General features: G+C 42.1%; 1 protein-coding gene across 4 annotated transcripts in view; it reads right to left on the bottom strand.

The window, feature by feature from the left end:
- CHST3 (carbohydrate sulfotransferase 3) overlaps positions 1-22,136 on the bottom strand; it is a 66,367-nt gene that overhangs the window by 5,677 nt on the left and 38,554 nt on the right. The window contains exons 1-2 of one of the 4 annotated variants that reach the window (XM_081956492.1): positions 4,903-5,017; positions 1,488-1,700 (exon numbers count right to left, since the gene is read on the bottom strand). In XM_081956492.1, the coding sequence (XP_081812618.1) occupies positions 1,488-1,555 (68 nt within the window). In that variant the 5' untranslated portion in view covers positions 1,556-1,700; positions 4,903-5,017. The other 3 variants (XM_081956490.1, XM_081956491.1, XM_081956493.1) reach the window with 3 other exon arrangements.

The raw sequence follows: 22,136 nt of genomic DNA, 5'->3' as shown, positions 1-22,136 counted from the left end.
TGTCGCGCTGCCGGTGTTGGGATGCCCTGCCTCCCACCAGTCTCTGCTGCGCATGTGTGCATGTCCGCACATGTCCGCACATGTCCATGCATGTGTGCAATTGCACCTTTCAATATGGGCATGCGCATGCAGTTTGGGCAGTCGGTGTCTAAAAGGTTCACCATCACTGGCATTAATATTGCAGATAGATTCCTGCCAAATAGGACAGTAAATGTATGTAGAACCTGAACAAAAAAGTCAAGATATATAGTATACAGAAAAATAATATAAATACTTACAAGTTTTATTCTTTTAAAAAAAGCAATTACTTCTTCAGGTAGAGACCTCCAATGTCTAACCTAGGTAGCTTAATGTTGATTAATTTCTAACTGTGGGAGGACTTGTCGTTTTAACCCACAGCTTTGTTAGAAAATCCTATCAAATGTGGCTTATTCAACCATTCATGCTTGTGATACGTGATCTCAGCCAGAAGGAGTCAGTTGTGTACAAGTGATTTATTTATTTATTCAGCTTCTACATTATATTCAATTTATATTTTATTCATTGGTTAGTGATTATGTGTGTATTCATATTCATTCCCTTTGGCTTGAGGAATAAAACCTTATTGGCAGGGGTGGGATTCAAAAATTTTAGAAACTGGTTCTCTGCCTGGTTGCTGGTTGGGTGTGGTCATGGTGGGCGTGGCCTGCTCAGCCGCCTGCACCACGGCGGGGTGGGGGGGATTTTCACCTCCCTTGGCTCTGGAGGCTTTCCTCAAGCCTCCGGGAGGGCAAAAACAGCCTCCCCTGGGCTCCAGAGGCAGGATATGGGCCCATTTCCGGACGTCCAGAACTTCCAGGAGGCCCATTTTTCTCCCTCCCCAGGCTGTGGAGGCTTTCCTCGAGCCTCCAGGATGGTAAAAACGGCCTCCCCTGACCCCCGGATGCTCTCTGGAGGCCAGAAACAGGCCCGTTTCCGGACCTCCAGAACTTCCGCGAGGTCCGTTTTTCACCAGAGCCTCTGCACAGGTCCTGCACTTACCTGGCATCCAAAACAGGCCACATGGAGACTCCTGAGAGGGGAGGGGTGGGCGGGGCCAATCAGTCCTTGCAAATGCCGGTTCCGCGAACCAGTTGTAAAATTAGAATCTGGTTCAATCGAACCGGTCCAAACCGGCTGAATCCCACTTCTGATTATTGACTGATAATAGATCTCAGTCCATGCTTAAGAGAGTCATCTGGCTGTATTTGTGAATAAGGATGCAGCTTAATTCAGACTGGGTAATATTAATATTTACCTGGTTCCAAAAGACTGGTGAACTGGTGGTAGTAAGTTGGGAGTGGCAAGTTCGGTAAGATACCTTGTGTGGCCTGAAGGCCAGAGAACAAGGCCAAGAAAGCCTCTTTTTCAGTACAGCCTCTTTTCCTCCCCCTCCCTACCTTGAGATGATGTTGTTCTCCTTCTCAATTATGACAAGAGCTACCACAAAGACCAGAAGAATGGCGTACTTGCTCTTCATCCTCAGGCGGTGAAGTAGCTCCCAGATATCTTGAGATAATGTGAGAATTTTATCCATGGGAAAAGAAAGTCTTTTTCAAGAGCCTGCCAGCGAATAATTCCCTCACGGAGGGAAAATGAAACTTTCTTTGTTCTATGGTTCTTGGGCAATATGGAAAGCCGTGTCTGGGATTATCTTATCTTCTTCTTCAGGTGAAGCTGTCCTGCAGAAAGGAAGAGAAGATAGAATGGATTGAACGTCTTCCCTTTAGGCCGAGGGGCAAATAAATAAATCCATAGATAGATTCAAGCCTTTTCTTGGATAATTGCTGGCCTCACACCTTAGAGTAAGCTGGGATTTGCATTCACACTGTTACAGAACACAGAATAACAGGATTGAGATGGACCTTATAGATCTTCTAGTGCAACCCCTTGCTCATGCATTTTGGACAAAATGGCTGCCCATTCTCTTCTTGAAAACCTCCAGTGATGGGGCACTCATAACTTCTAGAGGCAAGCTATTCAACTGAATAATTATTCTCACTTGTCAGTAAATTTCTTTTTAGATCTAGGTTGGATCTCTCTATTTATTTTTTTAATGTTTTTATTAAACAGTTTTTTTCCATTTGGATGGATGGATGGATGGATAGATAGATAGATGATAGATAGATAGATGATAGATAGATAGATAGATAGATAGATGATAGATAGATGATAGATAGATCATCTTTGTTGCTCTTCTCTGCACTCTTTTTAGGGTATCAATATCTTTTTTGTATCGTGGTGACCAGAACTGAATATAGAATTCCAAATGTGGTCTCACCAGTGCAGTATCTAGTGCAGAGGTGGTATTCTACTGGTTCGGATTGGTTCACCCGAACCAGTAGCGGAAATCGTGGGTGGCCCCACCCACTTGTCCTGGCTCTACAGCATCCCATGTAGGCCCCTTTTTCACCAAAAGCGCATCCGCGTGCTCACATTTGTGAACCGGTAGGGAAGGTAAGTCAATATCACCCCTGATCTAGTGGTACTATGACTATGAAACTATACCTGTGGTCATATGTTCACTGATTTACAGGGGCGGAGTTCACACCGTCAAGCCACAAACCATGCCTTGTGTATTAGAAGGGTGGGTGTGACACAGTGTGCTAAGCCACAAACCAACCACATTTTGACTTAATGTAATGCATATATCTTAACTTCTGGGTGCAGAAAACAGTGGCCTTGTCTAGCTCTTTTGATGGTTAGGATTTCATTTTGAAGTTTTCTGTGGGGCATGTCCTTGATTTAGGCACCCCAAAAATATAATTGTATTTCTTCGCAATTCAGAGTTAATCAGCATAAAACAACAAAACCAAAGTATAGGTAGTCCTTGAGTTCTGACCATAATGGAACCTGCCCATCCTGGTCATAATTCAGATCACCTCAAAAACCTGATTTTGCAACTTTTTTCACATTATCCTTAAGCAAATGCTGCAGTTAAGCAAACAACGTGGTCATTAAGTGAACCCAGGGTTTGTTACCTCATGTTTTTGCAAAAAAACAAAACAAAACAAAAAAACCCAGAAATAAATGTTGGTTTTTGCAAAAACATCATAAAATGTGGTCATTGTAAAAGGCAGGCTGCTGCAAACAGCTGTAAATGCAGGTCAGTTGCTGAGTCCCCTCAAGCTCAACAGGACAAGGCAGGATTGCCAGAAGTTTGAATCTGGGTTATAAATATGCCCAGAGAGATCAGTCACAGTTTCAAACATTTATTAAGTGAATGGTCATAAGTCAAGGACCACTTGTATGCCAATCTTGCTGGCTAAGCAGGTTGTCAAATTGTTCTCCTTACATTAAAAAAATCCCTCTTGCAAAGAGAAAAATAGCTTATCAAAAACATTTAGGCCACACTTTCCCCTCACTTGTTTATTATTTTATAGTTATAGACCTGTCTGAACATTACAGCAACGCAATAACACAATGCTGCAACCTGATCCCCTTTGCTCTCCTCCCTCTTCTGTCTTTTGGGTGACTGTTTTTCCCATTAATTTTCTGAGAATCAAAGCTCTGGTGCTGCCATCATGGCTGATCAAAATTCATTAGGCGTGATAAAACCACCGTTAATTAAGACAACGGTGCATACTTTAGCAATTACATATTTCAGATCTTCCACATGCTGCTCTCAACCATTCATGAAGGGTGCTCATTTTTTCCCCCTCAGGCTTTCAGGCAACCTGGAAAAAAAAAGATGTCCTAAGGTATAACCATAGAAATAATGGATACTATTATGACGTACAATATTATGCATGTTAAAAAAATCATATTAAGTCTGCTTTCTTTAAATGCAATTCCAAGAAAATATATGGTTATACCCTGTTTCCCTGAAAATAAGACCTCCCCAGATAGTAAGCCCAATCGGGCTTTTGAGCACATGCGCTAAAATAAGCCCTCCCCCCAAAGATAAGCCCTCCCAAAAAATATTGCAAGGCAGCAGCAGCCATGAGGTGACCATGCTCACCACCTCCTGCACCTCAAAAACAATAAGACCTCCCCGAAAATGAGGCCAAGTGCTTATTTCGAGGGTCTGTCTTATTTTCGGAGAAAGGCGGTATTTGAAAGAGACAATACTTGGAAAATACATTGTACTGTGCAGGGAGATGTAAATTTATATATAATAAGGAGAAAGATAAAAGGGAAGAGAAGGGAGAGATGAAGGGAGAGACGGAAGTGGAATAGATCGGAGTGGGGCGAAGGAGAGGAGGGGAGAAAATTCGAGGGAAGAGAAGGAAGGAGAAAGAAGAAGAGGGAAGTAGAGAGGGGAAAGGAGAGAAGGAAATGGATGAGGGGAGAGGGAAAGAGAGAGAAGAGGAGAGAGAAGAGGGGAGAGAAGAGGAAAAGGGAGGAGAAGGCAGTAGAAAAGGGAAAGGAGAGAGATAAATATATAGAATGTTATGGTACAATTATGAAAATAATGCTTATAACTACATTATGTATTTAAAAGATACTATAAATGTACGATTAAGAGAATATTGGTTATAATCAGAGTGTATAAAACTATGTATACTGAAAAAGAACTGAATAAAGCTAGTAAACCGTCGTTGCAATACTGGAAATGTGATGTATTATGAAGAAAAATGTACAATAAAAATATGTATTTTTTTAAAAAAAAGAGGATGCTGCTGCTAAAAGAATCGAATTGCCTTCATCTTTCATTAAAGCAACTCCCCGAATGGAGAAACAGGCAATATCATATGGCAGAACCAATGCTGGTCCAGCATATTTTGACACCTAAGACCAACTTTTAAAAAGAAGCAAAAGAAAACAAACTGATTCTTGTTAGCTATATTAATTAGCACATTTAAAGAAAAAAAAAGGAGCAGCCCTAAGAATATTAAACTTGCTATCTTGCCAAAGAGACACAATGAGCTAGTATTGAATTACCTTGGGGGGGGGGCATTTTGCTCCAACAAACTCAAGAGTGCAGTGAAAGCTTTTGTGTCTATATAGCCAAATCGCTCCTCCCAGGATTTAACCCTTGCTTGATGGAAGGCTTAAAGAGACAGCCTTCTAATGTGGACAATATATAAATTGAAAAGTTGGCATATTGAAATGAAGATACATGCCCTTGAAAAGGCCAAATGGGGTTTCCCCCCCCCCCCCGACAAGAATTCTGACTCCAAAATAACCAAGATTTTCTGCTGGAGCAGGGGGTTGGACTAGATAACCTCTGAGGTCCCTTCCAGCCTGGATTGCTGTGCTGTTTCAAACCATCCTCTGAAGCTCCGTCTAGTGCCAGGTTTGTGGTCCTTCTTTCCTCTCTCTCTCTCTCTCTCTCTCTCTCTCTCTCTCTCTCTCTCTCTCTCTCTCTCTCTCTCTCTCCCCCTCTCCCTCTCCCTCTCCATCCATCCACCTCATTCACTTTCCCTTCCATCTTTCTCCCTTCCCTCCCTCCCCCCTCCTCCTCTTCCTTCCTTCCTTTCTCCCTTCCTGTGAAGAACCCCAGAAGGTCTTTGGTAGGAGGAAGAAAAGCCAGACATTTTGAAACTGAGAACATGCCCATTGATCATCTGGCATTCTTAGAGCTCCATTATTAATTAGCTTTGTCTGAGACTGAGGATAGCAGCTAGCAGAGGGCTTCAAATTTAGGAACTTTAAGGCTTGAGGACTTTGTTTTAAAGTTGCCAAGTTTGAAGCCCTCAGTCTTAGTGTATGGGTGGGCAACTATGGCCCCTTTACGACCTGTGGACTTCAACTCCCAGAATTCCTGACCCAGCTAGCCTGCTTGTACATGGCTGGCTCAGGAATTCTGGGAGTTGAAGTCCACAGAATGTAAAGGGGCTATAGTTGCCTATAGTCTTAGTCCTTTGGTTTGTTAAACTGTGGCACTGGCTTAACCTAGTTTAGTGTCCCACAGTGCATTCCTTGAAATTATAATCTACTTACATCAGGGGTGTCCAAACTTGAGAACTTTAAGACTTGTGGACTTCAACTCCCAGAATTCCCCAGCCAGGAATGCTGGCTGGGGGATTCTGGGAATTGAAGTCCACAAGTCTTAAAGTTCTCAAGTTTGGACACCCCTGACTTACATTTTAGATATTTTACTTTGTCAATAGTAACACTTTTAGATACTTTTCATTTTACATGCTTACCATATTTAATATAATTTTAGTATTTACGTTATCATTTAATATAGGCCGTACCCTGGATCTCACTTATAAATGTTAGTTAGCTTGCTTTAAAAATGCATTTTAACTCTGACTTAAATCTGTTTATTATTCATGCTGGTCTCCGACCACACAATAAATTGAATTGAAATTGCACAATGCTAGTGCCTGCAATTAAATCAGACTTGTTTTCTTGAATTCACTGAAGGCTCAGATGATGGAATGTATGTACAGTTGAGGCCCTGGGATCAGAGGAAGGGTCATATGTAGAGATAGGACCCAGGTGTGGATGGAATGGACATGATAGTGAGGAATATGAATTCTGGGGGGGAAAAAACATTTTCTCTTGTCTTCATTTCTTTGCCTTAAAACAAACAAGCAGTGTTGGTCTTTTCTCTCTCTCTAGAAGAAGGAGGGTTGAGGGGGCGTGGGGGTCAGAGTTGGTATTCAGCAGGTTTTGGAGAACCCATAGCAGAAATTTTGAGTAGTTTGGAGAACCGGTAAATACCACCTCTGACTGGCCCCGCCCCCATCTATTCTCTGCCTCCCGAGTCCCAGCTGATCGGAAGGAAATGGGGACTTTGCAGTAACCTTGCCCTGGAGTGGGGAGGGAATGGAGATTTTACAGTATCCTTTCCCTTCCACGCCCACCAAGCCATGCCCACCATGCCAACCCACGCCCTCCAAGCCACGCCCAAAGAACCGGTAGTAAACATTTTTGAATCCCACAACTGGTGAGGGTCTGCCTTAGACAAAGAATTAAAAACTGCTTTTATTCTTCTCTAAAAGGTACAAAGGGGGCGAGGCCGCACAGTCGCAGCTAGCAACTTACCTGTTAGAAAACCACTAGCCAGGATATTAGAATCAAGAATAGCTTGCTTACAAGAAAAAAACAAACCCAAAGCCACATAGCTAGCACATGAACCTAGGACACTTTGCAAGATACCCGTGACCTGGGGTGAAAAACAGGTGACGTGACATTTAGCTATTTAGCATAACAAGTGTAAATGCTTTGGGGGCTGTAATCCAAATAACCAATCAATATTATCTGTTATGCATGCATTATTAGGGGAAGGGCAAAGGGTTCAATTGGACCACCCTTTGACTATAAGAATTGCTGTAAGTTTGTAATCAGGGCCTTGGTACCTTTCCAAGATCCTTATATCTTGGTACCAAAATAAAAGTATAATTATCACACCTTGTGTTTGGTGATTTATTGGCTTCGATACCAATCCAGAGCCCAGTTTTGAGGACATGAACATGGAGCTCGGTTTGTGTATCAATTATGTTCCATTGTTATTTCACCCGTATCTATATTTCCTCAACATGCTAATCCATAAATAATTAAAACTATGGAGGGTTACGTTCAGAAAATGTACTGAACTGGATACTTACATGCGCAGAGCTACAAACTGTTCATCACATTTTGGCCTAGTCTGTTGTGTGAAACAACTAGTACTCTAAAATGTTATTGCTGGAGTTTGTACGAAATCCCATCCTATTTTAATACTTTAGTTTTAACCAGCAGTTTTTAGCCCCAAACATAGATTTAATGGGAATTACAGAGTGATATATTGTAAGTCACTCAGAGTTACCCTGTGGTAAGATGGGCGGCCAATAAATGTAATCAATAAATACAATAAATAAATAAATATAGTATTAGTACTAACAATAAGAGTTATTTTTTTCTTAATTAAGAGATATAGTATTAGTATGGCACACGCTGGCTCAGTGGCTAAGACGCTGAGTTTGTCAATCAGAAATGTTGGCGGTTCGAATCCCTAGTGCCATGTAACCAAGTGAGCTCCCGTTTCTTGTTCCCAGCTTTTGCCAACCTAGCCGTTCGAAAGCACGTAAAAAATGCAAGTAGAAAAATAGGAACCACCTTTGGCGGGAAGGTAACAGCATTCTGTGCGCCTTCAGCGTTTAGTCATGCTGGCCACATGACCACGGAGACGCTTTTGGACAGCACTGCCTCTTCGGCTTTGAAACGGAGATGAGCACCGCCCCCTAGAGTCAGGAATGACTAGCACATATGTGCGAGGAGAATCTTTACCTTTATAGTATTAGTAGAAATGATTGTACTGTATTATTTTGTTATTTGGCTACATTCATATTCAAGCATAGTGTTTCTATGACTGTTCTACAGTGAGTATTTTGTTCTAATGAAATAATGGAATTTAGTGTGCTAGTCAGTGAGTAAAATAAAGATTTGATTTGATGAAACAGGGAGGCAGAGCGCCTTGGAGTGCAAACAGAAGAGATCCATTTTCTTTATTGTGTGTGTCATTTCTTGCCTCAAGATACTTTATTTTTTACAGACAGAATTGCTCAGATTCACCTCCAGTATTAAGCAAGTCACAGAAAGATTGCCTTGACAGGCACTTGCCCCTGCATGCTCAAAATGGCAACTATTTATTGAAAAAAAATACTCCATTAAACCGGAAGACTCAAGATGATTGAGAAAGAAGACACCTCACAATTCTAGGGGCATTTGGATGAAAGAGATTTCCTGGGTTCATTTCAGTCAGTTGTAGAACTAGGAAATATTTAAGGAAATCTTGCATAAATAAGCAAGTCTCTATTACTTCACTCTGAATTAGATAAGTTACTGTATTATTTTATTATTTCTTTTAAACATGAAACTTAGTCAACTGAACATTTAAAGATGTGTCACAAATACCATTGACTGGTGCTAAAAGTTGATATGGGTTGCTGCCAGCGTCTTGGGTATCAATCAAGTATCTTCTTAAAATATATGATGTTCCTAGTAGCTCAGTTTTTTGCAGTTCCGCTGATGTTTATTGCAGGAAGCTGCAATTTCTTTGTGTTTTGTAAAATTCATGGACATGGTACCAAGTGCCCCAATGAGAATGGGTATCACTGTTGCATGTTTCATCTATAGCCGTATAGTTTGGGTAGCCAGGTCGTGATATTTCGTGATTTTTTCTAGGTCTTTTTCTTCAACTCTGGCATCTCCTGATATAGCAATATCAATAAACTGTATACTTCGGCCCTCTACAACCGTGATAGCTGGCGTGTTGTGTTCCAAATGATGATCAGTCTGTATTCGAAAGTCCCACTAGATCTTCACCTTCTCATTTTCTGTAACTTTTTCCACTTTGTGCTCCCATGACTTTTTGGATACAGGTAAGTCATATTTTTTACATAATGACCAATGGATTAATTTAGCAACTCAGTCGTGTCTAGCTTTGTAATCAGTTTGTGCAGTTTTGTTGCATTCACATATTAAATGTGAAACAGTTTCGATTTTATTGTTGCAAAGTCAGCAGTTTGAATTGTCAGTGGATTTTTTTATTTTATTCTTATTTTTTATGTTGTTGTTGTTCTTTTCAGGCCAGGAAGCCATCTTTTACATGGGTGTTCAGCCCTGCCACATTTCCTACTGTGGGAAAACGGGAGGGGGGATTATATGGAGATATATAGTCAAAATAACATTCCTTTCTCAGAGTCAAGGACATCTTGCCCTGCACCTGGAGTGGTGTGACTGGGAGGCATGTCCAGTTGGGATGGTGCTTGATTGGACCATGTGATGGACATGTGGGTGCTGGGCAGGGACTTGAGCTTGCTTTTAGGTGGGGAAGCTTTCAGACTGCAACAGCAGCAATTAATAAAAATAAATGTAGACCTGGAAGCCAACTTTTACATCTGGGCCTTCAGGCCTGCCACATTTTCTACTGTGGGAAAATGGGAGGGGGGATTATATGGAGTATGGAAGATATATAGACAAAATAACATCCCTTTCTCAGAGAGTCAAGGTCACCTTGCCCTGCAGCTGTGATGAGGTGACTGGGAGGGATGGAGAATCGAACTTTCTTTTCAGTGGGTAAAACCTAGAAACTTTCAGATTCAGGTTTTCCCAGATGTGCTAATATGACTATATCTCTAATAAAATGGAACTTTGAGAAAACTCAAGGCTCGGAGTTTTCTTTCGTTGGGAGCGTTACTTGGAACCCTGACAATAAAACTGTTTAAACTACAACTCTTGCTTAAGTAATGAAAAGCAGTATATCTTTATCTGAAGTAGTGATAGCTGTTGTTACAGCTATCTACAACATGTCAGGTAGCATTAACTATGTAGGCCATTTGCATTGAGCCATGTAGAGGTGACAAACACAGCAAAACATTGGTGGGGAGGGGGCATTCAACTCCTGTCCCTTGTAATGGCCCCAGAACAATTCTGTCTCAATTGAGCTAATTTCAAAGTCTGTCAAAAGGGAAAATTGTGTCATTGCATTGGTGTTAGGAACCACACAGATGCCGTGTTGCCCGAAAATAAGACAGGATCTTATTTTCTTTTTACCCCCGAAATAAGCATTTGGCCTTTTTTTCGGGGAGGTTTATTATTTTTGAGGTGCAGGAGGCGGCGAGCGTGGTCACCTCATGGCTGCTGCTGTGTTGCAATGTTTTCAGGGAGGGCTTATTTTCGGGGAGGGCTTATTTTAGGGCATTCGCTCAAAAGCTCGATTGGGCTTATTATCCGGGAGGTCTTATTTTCAGGGAAACAGAGTAGATATTTCCATGACGATGGAAAGCTGGCTGGGGAATTCTGGGAATTGAAGCCCGCCAGGCTTAAAGTTGCCAAGGTTGGAGACCCCTGTTCTAAAGTGCATCCATTACCACGGTTATTGCCGTCTACCTTGCTGCTGGTTGTCTTCTCTTCTATCCTTCTACCTTTCCCAGCATCAGAGCCTTCTCTAAAAAGTTTCTTGCGTTATGATGTCTGGATAATTTGAGCCTGGTCACTTGTGTTTCTAGTGAGAAATCTGGGTTGATTTGTTCAATGATTGATACTGTTGTTTTCTTCGCTGTGCATGGTATTTTCAGGAATCTTCTCCAACCTCAATGTTCAAAAACGTCGATACTTTTTCTGTCCTTCTTCAAAGTCCAACTTTTGCTTCCATAGAGTGTTAGAGGGTATATCAGTTTGCATGGTGCTGATCTTTGCACAGCATAGACACACATGTTTTTTCCTTCACAGATATTCTATCAAGTGTTAATACGCAGCACAGATTTTTTTAAAACGTGGATAAAAGAAAGGATTGGTAACCCATACCATTTTACCTGTTCACCTACTTTTTAATTTTTTTATTTATCTCCAAAATTAAAATAAAAAAAAATAGAAAAACAAACAAACAAAAACAATAATAAGAACCAGTGTAGAACAGGGGTGTCTAATTTGATTTCTACAAGGTCTGGATCAGCACTGTAGTTCTCTGCAGGCTGGCTGGAGCGGGGTTGGTGGTGGAGGGAGAGATGGGACGGACGCCTCCTGCAGCAGCCTGCCAACTAAAATGGGACGCAAAGGGGCTGACACGCCCCCCTGCACCGTTTTTGGCCTGGATTACCTCCTGCAGCACCCTGCTGGCCAAAATAGGGTATGGGGGAAGCTGCGCACGGACACTGCCCCCCGTGGCCCGTTTTGGTTGCCAGAGGCATAATGGGATGGTCCTTTGTTATTTCCAAGCCGGCTGTCCAACCCAGATTTAAGCAGCCCGAGGGCTGAATGTGCCCTATGGGCCTTGTATTTGACACCACCAGTGTAGAAGAAATAACGAAATATATCATTAACATTCATGTTCAGCATAAAAGTTCACCCACTTTTTAGCAGCAAAAAAAGGTACGCATTTCCCATGTGTTCACTAGGTTTTACCACCCCCGCCCCCCAGATAAACTTCAGTTAACCTGCATCGGAAATGTCAGATTGCACTGCAGTGAAAAATTTAGAATCCCATGATTTTCTCTTTTCAGTCTGCTACTTAAATAAGAGTGGAAGTATCTGGAATGCGCAGCATATGGAGAACTGGTGTTTACATCAAGCCTTGAAGGCCATTCTCTTCTGCTGTTGGAACAAGGGTCCAACTCAGTGAGAACCATTAAAAAACAGGGGGGAGGGCTCCTTCTCTTGGCAACCTCCATCCTGTCTGGGAGAAACAGCTGCTGAGAGCATCCATCAACCTCTGCTCTTTACATTTCTCTGTTTCCAAAATAAATCTCTTCCAACGACTCCATGCTGCACTTCCCCTCTAATTTACAGAACTCTTCGCCCCCAGCTCTGAAACGCAACTCTCTTTCTACCAGCCCACCTTGCTCCTCCAACCAGCTATTTATTTGCAGAAGCCAAAGACTCGACTCTGATCTGCAAATGAAGAGAAGCGGCCTAGAGCTAAGGCACATCTTGAAAATGGAGCGGGGAGGGGGAGAAGGAAGGAGGGGAGACAGAACCACCAGTTCTTTGAAAGGAATTATTTAATTACGCTTCACGGAACAGCTGCCCGCTCTTTCCATTCAAAAAATAAATAAAATGAAATCCTCATCTGTCTATTCTTCATCCGCAGACACACTGCTAATACTGAGCCTGCTGTGGAAAGTGGGGAAAGGGAGATGTTCCATATTCCATGTCCACCTTTTGCAATTCCCCCCCCCCCCCGAAGTATTCAATTAAAATCATCTTTCATCCGCAGTTGTCACCATGCCTATTGCTTATAATTCCAATCAAAATTGTACTTATGGGTGGTTTTTTTTTTTGTCTACAGTTCAATTTTTGGGCTTCCCCTAATAATCAGTGAAATGGCTGGCCTCCAAAAGTTGTGGTTACTCAGATTTTAAAGAAGAGATTGGACGGCCATTTGTTCCAAATGGTACTGTGTTTCCCCGAAAATAAGACTGGGTCCTATATTAATTTTTGCTCCAAAAGATGCATTAGGGCTTATTTTCCAGTTAGGTCTTATTTTCAGGGAAATGCTGTACTAAATGTGTCCTTCTGGCTGACGATCTTATCTGGGGCTTATTTTTGGGGTAGGGATTATATTATAAGCATCCTAAAAAATCATGCTAGGCCTTATTTTCTGGCTGGGTCTTATTTTCGGGGAAACAGGGTATTAAGATCTCCTGCTTGAGTAGGAGGTTGGACTAGATGACCTTCAAGAACCCTTCCAACTCTGTTATTCTGTAATTTGTATGCCACCAATTCTCACATTTCTAAGCAGATTGCTGCAAAGGCAATAAATCCTCTATAAAATAATAATAAAGCCAAGCCCATTAAAAACAATAAACAATACTACTAATAAAAGCTTTTAGCAAGCACTGCTGCTTCTGAAAACCTTTAGGACAACATTTTTCTCCTAATGTTTTCCTGCAAGTGCAGGGTCAATTAAACATTGATTCATTGATTGTGACCAACCAACTTGTCCCCCAAGCCTGACATTATGGGTTGAGAGAGAGATGAACTGGCACCCTTTCATACCTAAGGTGAGACTAGAGCTCACAGTCTTCTGGTTTTCTAGCCTGGTGCTTTAACTATTACCCCAAACTGTCTCTCTATTCTAAAGAGGACTGCTTTCACCATTTTGCAAAATGCCATCAGGGCAGGAACACATCTGAACTTGGGAACAAGTTGTTCCAAAGTTAGCGGAGGTTGATGTCCCAAATCCTGTTTGGCCCGCCAGGAGTTGGCAGCAGATTCAGACAGTAAGGAGATTGGGGAAGAACATGGAGTCTGGGGAAGGCTCTGACGAGTGGTCTGTGTCGGAGGCAGAGAGGGGGCCAGGGCTGTCTGACAGTTATCAGCTGCCTGTGGAGTCAGACATCAGTGAGGCAGACGAACACTGGAGCTTGTTCCCAGTGTGTGCATATGTAGAGTTGCCAGACGAAGGGAACAGCTCAAGAACAAGGGTTGATTTGGGAGTAAGGCCACAGGTGAACGGTGAATGGCCCCTCCCATAGGGAAAGGGGCGGGGTGTTTGCAGGAGACAATTAGAGCTGGTGGCAGATTTGGACGATGAGGAAGTTGGGGAGGAACATAGACCAGTTATGGTGTCTGTAAGTTGCCTCCTTGCAGCAAACAGACCGTTTCATTTTCAGCACAACCTGATTAGCACAAGCAGCTGATTGTCGGGCCTCCTGACCATCAGTTGTTTTAGGCTAAAGGAATTGCCATAGCTATTGCCGCCTCCCCACCCCCATTTTCTGTCCATTCCAGGGGGCAAGGATCAGAATGGGCGGAAAATGGGGCACACAGAGGCCGAAAACGAGGGACGCAGAATTACAAAATGGGATGCGGAGGCCGAAAATGGGGTAAACAGAGGTTGCAATAGGCAATGGCAATTCCTGCAGCGTGAAACAGCTGATGGTCGGGAGGCCGATCCAACCCACGATCAGCTGCTTGTGATAATCAGGCTTTTCTGAAACTGAAATAGGCTGTTCGCTGTTTGCTTCAAGGAGGCAAGTTGCTGGGAGACAGAGGTCAAAGGCTGGGGGCCGGTGGGTGGGCAGGGCTACATTCAGCATATAAGACGCACCCAAATTTTCACCCTCTTTTAGGGGAGGGGAAGTGCGTCATACTCTGAAAAATACAGTAAATGTAGGGATAACAATATCTTGGAAACAAAACGTTTCTGTATGTTTTATAAAGCAGTACAGGAAGAGTACCATACTAATTTTCTAATAAAAGCTATTTATTTATAAAATGTATATCCTGCTTCTCTTGCTATAGTTACATTTAGTTGTAGAAAATGTGGCAAATATCACTATCTCGCTTAAAATAATTCTTAGAAAGCTGGGGCCTCACCCTAGTTCCATGAGGGCGAACCTATGGCACAGGTGCCACAGGTGGCACGTGGAGCCATATCTGCTGGCACGTGAGTCGTCAGTTCCAGTGTACATGCGCACACCAGCCAGCTGATTTTCGGCCTTCTGGAGGGCCGGGGGAGGCCGTTTTTGTCCTTCCTAGGCGTCAGGAAAGCCTCTGGAACCTGGGGAGGGTGAAAAACGGGCCCAACAGGCCAATGGAACTTCTGGTTGGCCCATTGGACCTGTTCTTCGCCCTCCCCAGCCTCTGGAGGCTTTCCTGAAACCTGGGAAGGGCAAAAACGGCCTCCCCCAGCCCCCCCGGAGGAAATACCTAGCTCAACTTGGAGGCGAGTAGTGTGGTGTGTGGGGGGTCAGGTTGCATTATGCTATTTTTGGTACCCAGCAACAAAAAGGTTAGCCATCACTGCCCTAGTTCAATCCATAAAACTTTTTTAGGATTATAGTTAACCATGCTCAGAATTAAAAGCCTTATTATTTGGGTTACCACCAATGCATCTTAAAATAAATTGGATACTGTATGCAAAGGTTTTTTAAAAATAAGGGGAAAATCTTGCTGGGATGGCTTACAATTAAAATGTGAAAAAATGGATACAGGAGAGGAGAACTAATAGCATTTCTTAAATATACACAATTTATTTTGAAGTAGAAGGCTGATCAGCCACTGAAAATAACGGTCAGCCTCTGCTTTGCTGCTTGCTTTCGGCTGCCATTGAAAGGGGGAGGGGGAGAGATAACATGGTATTTGGGAGGGGAAGCTTAAGCACAGGAGTGAATGAAGAAGGGAGTGGTTTTCTCACCATCTACTGCACATGCAGCAGATAGTGAAATTGCCGCCAAGGCCAACCATCAGGCATACCAACCTGATGATGGGTTTTGAAACTGCAGCCCACATGACACCTGTGGGGTGTGCGTATTGGACTGGGGGATGGGGGTTACTAGGGGGAGGGAGTTGGGTCACATATTGATATCCATGATTACGCGCGCTTTTGCCTCAGATCTTGCTTTGCTAGCTGCTTTCTACTCATAACCAGTAAAAGTACTCTTAATTCTGAAAAATGGAGTTAAGTGGTTTCTTTCTTGGTTACTGATGGAGGCTGCCCTGACAATAACCTTATGACAGTGAAACTCTTTGGGTGAAAACCAGTGGAAGAGGACAGGAATAGCTCTTCAGGCCCTGGAGACCTATTTAGGAATGTGCTGCTTGTATGAGTTTCTAAGGTTTCCAGTTCATATCAGGTCTTGCATCTTTATCTCCATGTTTTTGTTCCACAGCACTGCAAGAATCTCTCTCTCCATATATATACTATATTGTGTGCGCGCGCGCGTACACGCGTACATTTTCCAGCATAACTCTGGAACGCCTTGAGCAATTTCAACCAAACATGGTACACAGATTACTCTCTGGAAACAAATATTGTGGGGGTAAAACCCCTTGGGGGGGTGTTCTGTTAAGATACAGCCTGTTGTGCCTTAAGATGGTGTCTGCTGTACTGCCATAAAATGGCTTCTACTGTACAGCACAGTGGAGTTGCTATGGTAATGGCTTCACAGTACTCCACAAGGTTGCTGCCTCTGATAAGGGGGAAAATCCAACACCAGAAATTATGTTTGGTTCGGACATTTCCCCCCTATAAATAAATACTCAGACAACATCGGGTTATCAACTAGTTTTTAAATAATTTGCAAAGGAGCCAATTATAAATATGTAGTATTTTTAAAGCGTTTTCTGAACCATACTTATTGATGCATTTATAAATGAATCACATTCTAAAATATGTATTCTGAAACACTTGAGTCATCTTGGAATTTGGAGACATGTAAAAAACAAAGGGAAACAATGTGTTGGTTGTGGAATGCATTTTAAACCATTCACACTGGAATTCACAAGGGTCAGATTGCTCAAGAATTCTCAGTCTTGTGTAAATTCCATATATTCCCTCTGGACTGCTTCATGCTCTACATGAGCTGCTGTATTTAAACAGATCCCATAAAATGTGGCAGGCAGGTGCATGTTTTTAAATAGCTGTGGATATGAGCTGAGCATCCATATTGAGCCAGATTTCTACACAAACAAATTCAAGCGTCGCATTTAATGTATGAAATGTTTTTGGCCAAATATGCACAGCTATGTCCAGTAGAACTGCCAGGTAAATATAACTAGGCTAAAGATAAGAGGATTTAAAAATAATGTAACATATTCAAAATTAAAAACAAACAAACGCCCATATCCTCCAATGCTCCAGAGGGCAGGACAAAGAAGTAATGGATGGAAGCTTATCAAAGAGAGATTCAACTCAGAATTAAGGAGATTTTTTTTTTAGTAAAGTTTTTTATTAGATAAACATTAAAAACATTGGACATAGTGTGACATTTCTGGCATAAATATTTCCATATAGTGATTACACTTTATAACAATTAAATTTTATGTCCATTACATAGGTGTATGTAGTCAGTCAGATTACCTGTCTGTTGATCCTTTCTTTTATATAATTACTAATCGTGCAAATACATATCCAATTTCTACATATCACACATTCTTAATACCGTATTTTCCAGTTCTTAACTTGTCTGTGTTTTTCTGTCCTGACTTTTCCCCCTCATTTCTAACTATCGGTACCATTTGTCCCAGACTTCATGGTATTCTGTCTCACCCTTGTCTTTGAGCTCTAGAGTCAGTCTGTCCATCTGCGCACACCAGTATCTTATTTGTTATTTCTTTTTCCGAAGGAGTCTCCTTATTTTTCCATTTCTGTGCAAAAAACAGTCTTGCCGCTGTTAAACTATGCAGCATTAAATATAGTCCACCTTTGCCATGTTTTTCTTTTTTGGTCCTTAGTAGAAATAATTCTGGCCTCAACTCCATCAATTAAGGAGAAATTTCCTATCAGTACAATTAATCAGTGGAATGGCTTGCTTCCAGAAGTTGTGGGTACTCCATCATTGCTGGCTTTTAAGAAGAGACTGGAAAGCCATTTGTCTGCAATAGTATAGGGCTGTGATGGCGAACCTATGGCACACATGCCCGAAATGGCACCCAGAGCCATGTCTCCTGGCACGCTCAGCATCACCCGTTCCTCTTCCAGGTTTCTGGCACGCATGTGCACGTGACTATCAGCTGGACTTTGTGCGTGCAGCAGTGCCAGAAACCAGAACAGCTAGTCTTCCATTTTCCGGCGTGAACATGCACACTGGCCAGCTGATCGGCGCATGCGCGGTAGTAACCAGAAGACTGTGCCAGAAACTGGAAGTTCATTTTCTGTCACGGGCATGCCCGCTGGGCAGCTCCTCTTCCAGTTCACGGCCCAGACAAGTGCAAAGTGCTCCCTTTTCGGCACTCGGTGTCAAACAGGTTCACCATCACCGGTCTAGGGTCTCCTACTTGAGCAGGTGGTAGAACGAGAAGACCTCCAAGATCCCTTTCAATTTTATTTTATGCAAGATCCAATCTGGGTCGGTCACTGGGAATGAGTTTTTGACTCGTGCTGGAGCCCATCTTCAGGGAACCTCTGTCTACCTCTGTTCACAGTGACTGACCCACATTGGATCCTGCAACATTATTCTGGGACATATTTATTGGCCTTCATCCGTGTGTTTTATATATAGCTAAATAATTTCCCTATAACTAGATGCTCTCCCAAAAAATTGCAAGTCCTAGCTCACATTTTCCTTTTCCTAGGAAGTTATTCAGGCCACTCCTTTAGTTAGCATTATTGATATTGATTGTTTCCTGATTGCTTATTTGTACCCTATGACTATCATTAAGTGTTGTACCTTATGATTGTTGACAAATGTATCTTGTCTTTTTATGTACACTGAGAGCAAATGCACCAAAAACAAATTCATTGTGTGTTCAATCACATTTGGCCAATAAAGAATTCTATTCTATTCTATTCTATTCTATTCTATTCTATTCTATTCTACTCTACTCTACTCTACTCTACTCTACTCTACTCTATTGCTCACTCAGAATTCCTGTTTCATTAATAAACAACAGTGGCTCGATAAAAACAGCAAGAATAGAACAAAGGCTTAAAAACATAACCCAAAACAGACATGTACAAATACATAAAATGCCAGGAAAACTCAATGGGCATGCAATACATAAATACATTCCATCCAATGGGCCAGACGGCTCTCAGATCCAATGCCTGAGGAACAGAAGAGCTCTTGAATGCTTTCCCAAGGCAGACAAGAGTAAAATCTCAAGGCTGTGATGTTCCAAAGAATAGAACAGCAAGAGAGAAGGGATATATCTCTTGGATCCTACTAGATGCACTGCCTAATCCAGTGTTTCTCAGCCTTGGTAACTTTTAAGATGAGTAAACTTCAACTCCCAGAATTCCCCACCCAGACTGTTGAGGTCCCACATATTAAAGTTGCCAAGGTTAAAAAACACTCACCTTGGAATTATTGTAATATGATCTAAATAGGAGTATCCTTAGATATGAGTCTTAAAGGAGTGTTCTTGCAGTCTTGGAGAACTATCAGGTTTAATTCATTGACTTTAGCTCCTAAATCCCTAAAGGACGTAAGACCCAAAACAGCTTCTTCTACTGTCTCTCAACTGACAGCAGGGACTTCTTGGTGGAATTATTTATAGGGGACCTATGGATGGTTTCTGCATGTAAATACAGTTTAATATCTGCTTCTTCATCCTGACACTTTCAGGAAAACCATCAGGTGAATTTTAATTGTTGTATAGCAGAATTTGGCTTTGTTCTTTTTATCGTTTGGGCTATAATGTTTCATTATATGATTTTATTGAAGAGAGTCCCATGGTTTTTGCTCCTATAAATTTCCCTGGGCTTCCTTGGGATACTTTGGAAAGAAGTTACTTGTAAACATTACTAATAAGAATAAGCTGGACAAAAGACAAATGATCTGAACAAAAGACAATTTACTGCCCTTTTGAACATCTTGGAGAATTTTTTCCTACTAAATCCTGTCTCCGCAATGAATTAATTTTCTTTTAACCCCCAAAATAAGCTCTTGGCCTTATTTTGGGGGAGGTCTTATTATTTTTGAGGTGCAGGAAGCCCCTTAACGTCAGCCCACAGCCCGAAGATCAGCTAGCATTGCTGGGCCAGCTGCTCTTTTTGCGTCCGCCACTAAGAGAAGGGGCGCAGTAGCTAGGGTTTACGGGAGCGGCCTCCACAAGGCCGTTCTGCGTGGATGGCAGGTGCATGTGGGGCGCGTGGGGCATGTTCCCCCCTCCCCACCCCGGAAATGGCAGGGACCGGCTATGCATGCATTTAAATATTTTAGGGGAGGGCTTATTTTAGCACATGTGCTCCAAAGCCCAATTGGGCTTATCCAGGGAGGTCTTATTTTCAAGGAAACAGGGTATTCAGAATTTGGAGGGCAGGCAACAGCACAAAATTGATTTGAACTTATCGTGTTGCCTACAAGTGTATTGAATCAGCTCACCTAGCCAGATGCCATGAGGAATCGCAAGTGGAAAAATGAATGATTCATACTTCTTTTCCCCCTTGCTTATCCAAAATTCTGAAATGTCTCCATCGTTCCTTGGAATGTTAATAACTTCAAATTGTGACAGTCCTGTACAAATTCACACATTATTTTGTTCTAATTTCTCAGTCTATAACACAGCCTTGCACACATTAATACATTTTCAATGCAATTTACAGGATATTCCAAACTATTTCCTTGAAACTACTCTAGTGGTATTCCCTCTCCCTCTCTCCCCTCCCTCCCTTACTACTACTACTCTCTCTACTACTACACTACTACTACTACTACTACTACTACTACTACTACTACTACTAGAGTAGTAGTTCTCTTTTACATGTAAGGGTAAAGGTTCCCCTTGCACATATGTGCTAGTTGTTCCCGACTCTTGGGGCGGTGCTCATCTCTGTTTCAAAGCCGAAGAGCCAGCGCTGTCTGAAGACATCTTCGTGGTCATGTTGCCGGCATGACTAAACACCATGGAATGCTGTTACCTTCCCACCAAAGGTGGTTCCTATTTTACTACTTGCATTTTTATGTGCTTTTGAACTGCTAGGTTGGCAGAAGCTGGGACAAGTAACAGGAGCTCACTGTTACGCGGCACTAGGGATTCGAACCGCCAAACTGCTGTACTTTCTGATCTATATCTCTTATATAGTTTTTGTTTAAACACAACAGTGTCTTTAGTTCACACAATTTCCACGAATACATGGATCCATGGATTCATGAATCCATGAATGTTGCACCTTTTCTTCAACCCAAAGCTGCACTGCATTAATCATTCTATCTGAAAATGATGGATTACAGCAGACTCCATTAATCTCTTTCAACCATGGCAAGGCAAAGGTGTTTCTCTTTAATCTTTGCTAGGAAAATTCCACTTCTTCTCACATTGTAGGGAGGATGCAAAATCAGTCAGATTGCAGAAAGTCCTGCAATCACTTTTCATTAGGCAATACCTTGTTTTGGAATAGATTTATCAAAGACTCGTTTTTTGCCTGAATTCCCACATGTATTCTGTACCTCCCTAGGATTTCTAGCGTTTCTGATGGGGGCAGTTGGCTTTTCTGATGTAACAAGCAATTACCAGGAAAGAACAAGACTTTTTTCCCCAATATTACTTCTACTGAATTAACTGTCTACATTTTAGATGTGCTTTGGGATTCCCCCCCCCCCCTACCAACTTGCACATTTATTTATTACATCTAGCGTATCGTTTGATTATCTGCACGCTATGAAATGGCTGCTTTGTGGTGGAGCAATAGTTACATGGATTATGATCTCTCATGCTTGATTATAACCCATCATACCATGAAACCTTGAGTGGAAGCCAGAAAAAGCCTTGCCAGAAATTGCATCAGGCAAGAAAACTCTTCAGCTCACAACTGAAAGCACAAAACTGTCTCAACCTCTTTTCTTGAGCTGTTCATCTTTCCTACCAGAGTTTGTTGCAAAAATCAAATCCAGAAAGCACACACAGAGAACTGATTCAGCTGGATTCATTAACTTCTTTATATACATAATAACACATGAATAAGTATACAATACCAACAGGCAGAGGAGAGAACAGTTTCAGTTCAGAGTTCAGACCAGTTTCAGTTTCAATTCTCAGCAGACTAGATTAGTTCTCTTGCACAGACTCAGAGCTATAAAGGTAAGCCATGCCCAGGCTCCAAGCCATCTGGCATGGCTCTCAGTCACCAAATATTTCCCATTGGCTGACCCAGTTGCCATGTCCCATTCATTGGCTGACCTTGATACCTTGTCTCTGCCAGTTCATGAATATTCTGACATTTCCTGCTTTGACGGGCGGGGTGGGGTGGGGAGACCTTTGAAGCATATAAAGAATGAAAAGTAATTAACATTGTGAGAAAACAGGAGCAAGGTGAGGAATACATCTACTGGGGGACACCTCCAATAGTTATTGAA

The sequence above is a fragment of the Natrix helvetica genome (assembly GCF_964273705.1).
Source record: "Natrix helvetica genome assembly, chromosome: 5".
Lineage (NCBI taxonomy): Eukaryota > Metazoa > Chordata > Lepidosauria > Squamata > Natricidae > Natrix > Natrix helvetica.
The sequence above is the reverse complement of the archived record's forward strand: the minus strand, read 5'-3'. Positions and strand labels throughout refer to the sequence as shown.